Source organism: Oratosquilla oratoria, chromosome 12 (assembly GCF_046742065.1).
Source record: "Oratosquilla oratoria isolate Oo_2021 chromosome 12, ASM4674206v1, whole genome shotgun sequence".
Lineage (NCBI taxonomy): Eukaryota > Metazoa > Arthropoda > Malacostraca > Stomatopoda > Squillidae > Oratosquilla > Oratosquilla oratoria.
Genome location: NC_134788.1, coordinates 4,827,510 through 4,836,558, shown reverse-complemented (window position 1 = coordinate 4,836,558; position 9,049 = coordinate 4,827,510). Strand labels below are relative to the sequence as shown.

The window sequence follows — 9,049 nt, the reverse complement described above, 5'->3', positions numbered from 1 at the left end:
ATTTACACATTTGAAACAAATCCATCACTAGGAGAACGTAACCAGAAATAAATTCATCAAAAAGGGACACCTGCAACTGATGACGCAATTAAGAGAGAAGAACAATCTGTTGCGGAAATGAGACAAACGTCCCCTAACCTTAACATAGTACTCGCTCAGACATCCGATGCAACTCAATGAGGACAGTGGTAGCATAAAGGTGGGTGCTAAATTGGTTGAACACATTCAGTCCCCTTGAAGAAGTTGAGCTACAGTTGTGTCATGAGCAGAAGTATAACAATACATTCTAGCATTCAGGTAATGACCCCAACCAGCTTTTTGGTGCATATGTTCCTGAATTTCCTTAATTAGCGGACCTGTGGGAGGAAGGAAAGAATATAATAGAAAAAGTTCACCTGGCTAATGGTTTCATTTGAATACTAATTACTAAATGTCAATTATATTGAATAATGAGTGAAACAATCCATATTGGCAAAGGTATTTTTCAGCTTCTGAAAGGGTAACAGCTGGCTAAAACCATGTAGGAATTAACCAGAATTAAACAAGTGCTTTATTAACACAAAGGGATAAATTTGGGACAAGATTATCCCTCTGCTATGGAAGGAGTGATGAATGGGAAGTGGAGTCTATGGGAGATGAATGGTTTGGGAGTGGATTGTATGCCCTTTTGGACTTTGGCTACACTCCCTTGTAAACGGAGGAAAACACCCTTGGGTTATATGTATGTACGGAAGGTGTACACAAATAAAACTGGAGTCAAACAACTAGTTTAAAATAATACAAATGTTATGATTAATAACAAATGAATAATTCTATCTATTGAAATGGGAATTATAGCCAGCCAAGGCATGCACCTTTTCCCATCCATTCCATACCCATCCATTTCCCACTGTTTCCTTTTCATCTTAGCTCCTTGTGGATGAAAGAGTCAGAAGCAATGCAGAAAGGCAGCACATCCACAGCATTTACAAAGTGGACCCTCTTTCCTACCTCATTCCCTTGTTACAGGAAAATTGAGAAGACAGGGAGGACAATCTCAAGCTGCATATAAAATTTCATCCATGCAAAACAGACACACCATTTCTCCAAGCGGCATACCAATCCCCTGCCTTCTCCCTTCCTGTTCAAAATCCTTGGTAATTCCTTCTAGTTCACTCCATCCATCTCCGCTTTCCACATTTTTTTTTTTTGCTAATCTTTCTTCAACTTGTTCGTTCTGTGCCACAACATCCCAAGTAATCTTCTATCAGCCTTATCTAAGAGCTTCCCTTTCTTCTTCAACTCCTCATTTCTCACTCTATTACAACCTTGTTACCTCTCACCATTGCTTCTCAAACACTTTTTATCTTAAAACACATTTTAAACTTCTCCTTTTCTGCGCTGTCATTCAAATTCCAAGTCTCACCCATACAGCCAATCCATTCCTGTATGAGTACAGATTTTACTGGATAACATAAACAAGTATCATGTCTGTATACCCTGGGGGGGTTTGGGGGGGGGGTCTGTATGGGCATCACAAAAACAGTTCCTAAAGCATCGGCTACCATGCAATCACCTACACGATAGCTTGCAATCAATAGCCCAGTGCAGAGATGATTCTATTTACCAAGGGCTTTTTCTCCCACATGAGGGAGATGACCTGAGGATGAGATGGATGGATGGTATGGATGGTATGGGTGGTAAAAGGGGTGTTTAGCAAGAGGAAGGGAGGAAGGGCAGAAGAAAAGGGTGAGTGGAGAATGGCTGTGGATGGATGATACATGTGATGCCCATTGGAAAAAGAAGTTGATAGGGGATTGGGGGGGTTAAGGTGGAGGGGGGGGGGGGGGGTTACATGTGAATAATATTTTGATGCAGGCCCCTAAGGGATTTTCTCCCTGGTCTTCTCCTTTTTTCTACCCATGAGGGGATGGAGAGGGGGGATTACCGATTAAATTAAATGGCCTTGTTATGGATGTGCTGTGTCTTACTATATTGCTTCTGACCGAGGATAATAGGCAAGATGCAGAGATTGACCCATCATCCAGGAGGAGCCAAGATGAAGAGTGAGTGTGGGGTGGTGAATTGGGGGATGAAAATGGGTAGGAGTTATGTCTTTTGACTTTGTAACATACATACATATACCAAAGGCTTTTTCCCCCCTTACAACAGAGGGTTGAGCTAAAAATGAAAAAGGCATAGACAATCACTCCCATCCATTCCATTCCCTACATATTCCACTCCCTCCACCCTCCTCCCTCCCTCTTATCTTGGCAGCCTCCTGGATGGACGGGTCATCCCTGCATCCTGTTCCACTGCCTTGGGTCAAGAAGCAGTGTCGCAAGGACCCATCGACATCCACACAGCAAGGCCGCTTCATAAATTCGGTGACCCCGCTCTCCGGTCCAAGCAGCAAATGCAAAGAATCAAGAAAAAAAGGAAAAAAAGATGGGGAGAAATCCCTTCGGGTGTTTGCATCAAATTTTTTTCCTATAACATACTTCCTCACCCTCCATCCCCCACCCACCTTCCCCTCATGCATCACAGCAGCATCTCTACACAACCCTTCTTCCATTCACCTCCTATCTTCTTTCCTCTCTCATCCTTCACAAATTCCACAAACAGACATTCCTCTCTTTTGTAATGCCCCTTTTACCCCATCCATCCATCTCATCCTGGGACGTCCCCTCATATTCACTCCCCCCACATCTGCCTTCCACACTTTTTTTACTAATCTTTCTTCACTCATTCTTTCCATGTGTCCAAACCATCCTAATTCTCTTTCATCAACCCTATATCCCACCTCCCTTTCCCCTCCTGCTCTCCTCCTCACCTCCTCCTTTCTCACTCTATCTAGCCTAGTAACCCCCATCATACTTCTCAGACATTTCATCTCAAACAATCTCAAACCTCTCTTTCTGCCTCTCTTATGTTCCATGTTTCTGAACCCTTACAGTGCTGTTGGACAACATTCCACCTCCACACCCACTCCTCCCTTTCTGCCACATTCACACCCAAGTACCTAAAACTATCCACTTTCTCCAGTTTCACCCTTAATGTTCACTTCAGCCTGCTGTCACTACTTATTGCCCACATTTATCTTAGCTTCCTTCTTTCACACACTCTCAAAACTCTGTCACTAACTTCCCTCCCTCCTCTGATCCTGCTACAAGCACAGTGTCATCAGCAAAAACAACTGGCCTTATCTCCCATTTTTCTCCATCTTTCCACCATCTAACGCCTGACCCACCACCCTTGCATTCACCTCTTGCACCACCCCATCCATGTTAGATTGAATAGCCAGGGCGACATAACACATCCCGGACGGAGGTCCCACCTAAGCCAAAAAACTTTGAAAATGTAGAGCCACTAGACAGCAACCATTCAGATACAACTTTACTGGGAGTTGCTTAAAGTATACAAGATAATCATAAACAAACAAAAAAATGTGTAAATCAATACCAGCTCTAAGCCTTTTCATCTCCTTGGTGTATGCAACCAATTCAAAGCTGAAGTCAGACAGCTCCTTCATTTTATCCAGTACTTTTGTGGTCCAATCAGGCAATGTCAGGTTGTAAATCATCTGTGGGAGGCAGAAATACTATTACTATCATTATCGTGCATATATGTGTGTGTGTGTGTGTGTGTGTGTGTGTGTATTCACCTCGGATCTGCTGCAGTCTCTGTCGAGACAGCCAGACACCACCCTACGGCAGTGAGCTCAGAGCTCATTATTTGACGATCTCTGGGTAGGTCTGAGACCACTCACACACCACACACCGGGACAGCAAGGTCACAACTCCTTGACTAACGTCCCGTACCTACTCACTGCTAGGTGAACAGGGTTACACGTGAAAGGAGACAAACCCAACTTATCTCCGCCCGGCCGGGGAATCGAACCCCGGTTCTCTGGCTTGTGAGGCCAGTGCTTTACCAATCCGCCACCGTGTGTGTGTGAGTGTGTGTGTGTGTGTGTGTGTGTGTGTGTGTGTATATATATATATATATATATATATATATATATATATATATATATATGTGTTATATATATATATTATATATATGTGTGTATATATATATATATATATATATATATATATATATATATATATGTATGTATTTACCTAGTTGTATTTTGCAGAAGAGCTATGCTTGTAGGGACCCGCAGTTGTATCTTTCTGCATCCAGTTCTTTCTTAAAGTCGTGTATAGTTTTAGCACTCACTGTTTTCAAAACTTTGATAAAATTGTTTATGAGTTCCACATGCTGTGAGGGCTGGCTTCACACTACGGACAAGAGGCAGAGAGCGGGAGCGGGGGAATCAGTGTCTCTCCCGCGCTCTGACAACAAGATATTCAACTACAGTAGGTGGGAAATTCAACTCGCATAACATCGGACATTTCGTGTTATCAGAATATATATTAATAAATTTTAAGTCGTGTAAGATCAAAATTGTGTTAACCCCTTCACTCCGGGCCAAAATCTCGCAGGCAGCATTAGCTGCTAGACGTGCGATGTTGCGTCATAATACTCGCATTATAAAAAATAAAGTCACCGCTGTATTGCTCGTTCTCTTTCACCCATCAATTTTGATAACCATAGAAAATATGATGAAGCCAGTTTACAGAGTATGGGGGTCACGCGGGTACAACTACAATAAATATCATCAAGATGCCGACATCGGCATCCTCGTGTACCCACTTGCTCCTCATGACGCCTACATAGGCGTCATCATGTGGAAGGGGTTAACAGAACTCGTGTTAACGGGGAGTTGACTGTTTATATATATATATATATATATATATTTATATATATATATATATATATATATATAAATAGATTCACCACTGACAGCATATGTCTATCAAATACTTCCAACAGTCACCCAGGATTTGATCCAGGTTCTTGTGTTACACTAGACCAAAACTCTACCTACTGAGCTAAAAGAGCTCTAAAATTCTCAAACTTGGGGGTTGATCTTCCTGTAGAACTAAGTTGACTGCTAACTGCTGTCCTAACTTAATTTTACAAAGAATTAAGCTCAACTCATTGTGGTGAGCTGGTACGAATCCTTGATGGGCTTTCATCATAGTAATACCTTAATCGAATCCCGGGGCAACTATCGGAACTATTAATTATTTAATAAACACTTCTTGATATTATTACAAATTGTTTTGGGGTATTTTTTCTTAAGCATGGGATGCATTACCATATTTTACATTGATTCCTATGGGAAAAATTGTTTTGCTTCTTAAGGGGGGCCACCCCGGTAAAATTTTCATGAATATTTTTAAAGTTCACTTTTAGTTTTATTCACTCACCTGTCATTGCTACCCAAAACTATCACTTGGTGACGTTTTTTTTTTTTTTTTTTCTTTTAAAATTCTTCCCTCCCACGCCATTTCTAAATGACCTGGGGTGTTGCGTCATAACGTGACGCATGCGCTATAAATAAGGATCATTCAATGCTTTAATGTAATTAACTCATTAAAATAATTTTTTTTTATATAATTTTGACAAACAGCATGAAATGTTACAATGACCTACGTAGACCTAAGAGGTTGTTACGCTGCAATCCTATTGTATTCGTATTTTCCATTTATAATCGTCCTTGAAACAAGATGACGCTGCAATAGTGAAGATATCCCAACTCAAGAAGGGTAAAGGGGAGAAAGAAGAAAAGGCATCAAGACCAAGGAGAAATAAGAATATGAAGGGAGAGTGTGTAAGGTGCTGCCGCTTCCACCTCCTCCCCCGCCACCTCACTCGCCCTTTAGAAAGGGGGACCAATTTAGAATCATATGAAAAATTATACATATGTATTTATATATAGATATATATATATATCTATATATATATATATATATATATATATATATATATATATATATATATATATATATATATATATACATATATATATATATATATATATATATATATATATATAGATATATATATACATATAGATATAAGCTATCTTGAAATGTTGATTTTTGGACTTCAAATGATCTCACAAAATTGGTAAAAACTCTGATCAACTTATGTTGGGTATCATTTAATACTTCAATATATGTATACATATATATATATATATATATCTATATAATAAATATATACCTATATATATATATACATATATATATATATACATATATATATATATATATATAATTTTTTGTGGGAATTGATTTTTTAACTTCTCTTAACCCATTCAACTCCGATGACAAGATGTCTTGTCATTTGGTCAAATAAAACAAAAAAATCATAAAACACCAAAATGTTTGATCAAACACCAGAAAAATATGACGTCAGTCCTTGCTTCGCTCGCAGCGAAGCAAGGCCTGACGTCATATTTTTGTGGGGTTTGATCAAACATTTTGGGGTGTTTTGATTTTTTGGTTTTTTTGACCAAATGACAAGACATCTTGTCATCGGAGTTGAATGGGTTAAAACAAAAAACAAAACAAAAATCTTCGAAGACAACACAAAACTTTGACAAACTAATTCCTACAAAATGTAAATATATGAACAAATTTTCTATGATAAAAACGTCAAAGCAATTAGAGAAAAATTAATTTTGAGGTAAAAAAAAAAAAAAAAAAAAAATTTAGCCACTACCATTCACTCAAATTTGATGAAATTTTACAAAACAATGTCCCTTTAAACCAAAAAACAATATATTAAAATTTGAAAGCAATTGAATGAACCAGAAGCGAGATACGTGCCCAACGAGTTTTTAGGGGTGCCCCCCCCCCCCTTAACGAGCATTTTGGGAACAAATTATGCTTGTTAAGCAAGGTTTCCACTGCATACATACATATATATATATATGTGTGTGTGTGTGTGTGTGTGTGTATATGTATATATATATATATATAAGATATATATATATATATATATACACTCTATATATATATATATATATATATATATATATATATATATATATATATATATATGCAAAGTAGACCACTTGGAAAAAGAAACTAACAAAGCAGAGCGCTTTCGTATATTACATTTTCAGTGCAAAAAGGTTTTTTTCAAAGTGGTCTACTTTTGCATAAGTGAACACACGTACCCGTGTTCTTCTTAGCATATATATATATATATATATATATATATATATATATACATATATATATATATATATATATATATATATACACACACATACATATACATTAGTATATTATATATATATATATATATATATATATATATTTTGCTACCATACTGTGTATGATAGTCGCCCCCTTTTACTCTCCATTGTCTATGTACATCCCAATTTCTAAGAGAAATTATGTTCTTTGGAAATTAACATATTTATGTATATATTCTATGATTTAGAAAATTATGTTCTATTTGGTGTATAAGAATTCAAGAAGGTATTTGTTATATTTTCTTGTGATGTACAAATAGCGTACAATTTGTATTAATGACTGTGTGAGTCAATGTTATCGGTTGTTGGAATGTAGTGGTCATCTACCATTCTGTGGAGGGTAATATCTCATCAAAATGTAATGTCTTTCAGCTCCTTCATCATATTTGCCTTAATCTTTAGAATCGTCTCTAATCTTCTTCCTTTCAAGGGTCTTTTGAGCTTGGGGAACAAGAAAAAATTGCAAGGAGCAAGGTCAGGTGAGTAGGGAGGGTGAGGAAGAAGAGTGATCGAGTGTATGACCAAAAACTCACGAGTTCTGAGGGCTGAATGGGCTGGAGCATTGTCGTGATGGGAAAACCAGTTGCCACTCCTCCACATTTCTGGGCTTTTGCTATGGATGGCATCCCTCAGACATTTCAGAACTTCAGTGTAGAAGTCTGGTTCACTGTGGAGCCTTCGGGGAGGTACTCATGGTGAACAACACCCTTATCATCGAAGAAAACTGTCAGCATCACCTTGACCTTGGATCGAACTTGGCGAGGTTTTTTGGGTCTGGGGGATGTTTCACTCATCCAGTGGAACGATTGTATCTTTGTTTCAATGTCAAAACCATAAACCCATGATTCATCACCTGTTATGATCCTGGACAAGAAGTTTTCATCTTCTGAACGATCAAACAGTTTCTGACAAACCTGGACACAATGGGCTTTTTGTTTGTCCTCATCAGGTGTTGCACAAATTTCGCAGCAACACGGTGCACCTTCAATCTTTTTGTCAAAATCTCGTAACAAAATACAACTGATATTCCACACACTTCAGCAAGCTCCCAACAATCAGACGTCGATTTGCCCACACCAGGGTATTGATTTTGTCAACATGTGGGTCGTCAGTTCACATGTAAGCCGTCCAGGATGCTCATCATCTTCAATGGACTGTCAACCATCCTTAAAACACCTCAAACCACTTTGAGAACATGCAAAGCATAGCAAAACATTGCAAAACTTTCATTAGCAGATTTTCCAAGTTTAACACAAAATGTCACAAGTTATTGCTCTGAAAAATGAAAAAATCACTAAAAATGTAGCTAATACAAAAATTAAGATATCTGCTAATCGGATATCGGCGTCCGTAATCAGCTGATCAGTGCGAAACAAAGTGGATAAACCAACTGAAGCCATGCAATTCAAACAGTCCACGTAATTTTTTTAACAGACCTCATATGACCAATGATTAACTGAGGTGGCTAAAGGGAAAGCAATCTACAACACCAATGCAGTTACTGGAAGAGGCCATGATCTGCATGTTGCATGCTGTCTGCTGTCTGATACTAATCCATCTGACTGGAAAAAGGATCTGGTCATCATTATCTGGAAGGGGAAAGGGGACCAACAACTGCCAACTGCTACAAAATACAATATCAACACTGACATTTTTTTATCAACAGTTCAAACACCTTCAGCTCAATTTAGCAAACTAGCCTCAATCCCCAACCTGATCATGGTGACTTCAACGCCAAGTCGTCTGCCTGGTATGTCGATAACCCTGACACAGACAGAGGGCTAACAGACTCAGTTTGACTCATTGACTATCATGAACAACACACAAATCATCACACATAACACACAGCCTCTACAAACACCCAAACCCTTTTAGACTGCTTAACAAAAACCATCACCACCAACAACA

General features: G+C 38.4%; 1 protein-coding gene across 1 annotated transcript in view; it reads right to left on the bottom strand.

Moving 5' to 3' along the window:
- Positions 1–225: 225 nt before the first annotated feature.
- LOC143030170 (prostatic acid phosphatase-like) overlaps positions 226–9,049 on the bottom strand; it is a 44,193-nt gene continuing 35,369 nt past the window's right edge. The window contains exons 5-6 of the mRNA XM_076193331.1: positions 3,442–3,562; positions 226–356 (exon numbers count right to left, since the gene is read on the bottom strand). Of these exons, the coding sequence (XP_076049446.1) occupies positions 226–356; positions 3,442–3,562 (252 nt within the window). The remainder of the gene's footprint in view (positions 357–3,441; positions 3,563–9,049) is intronic.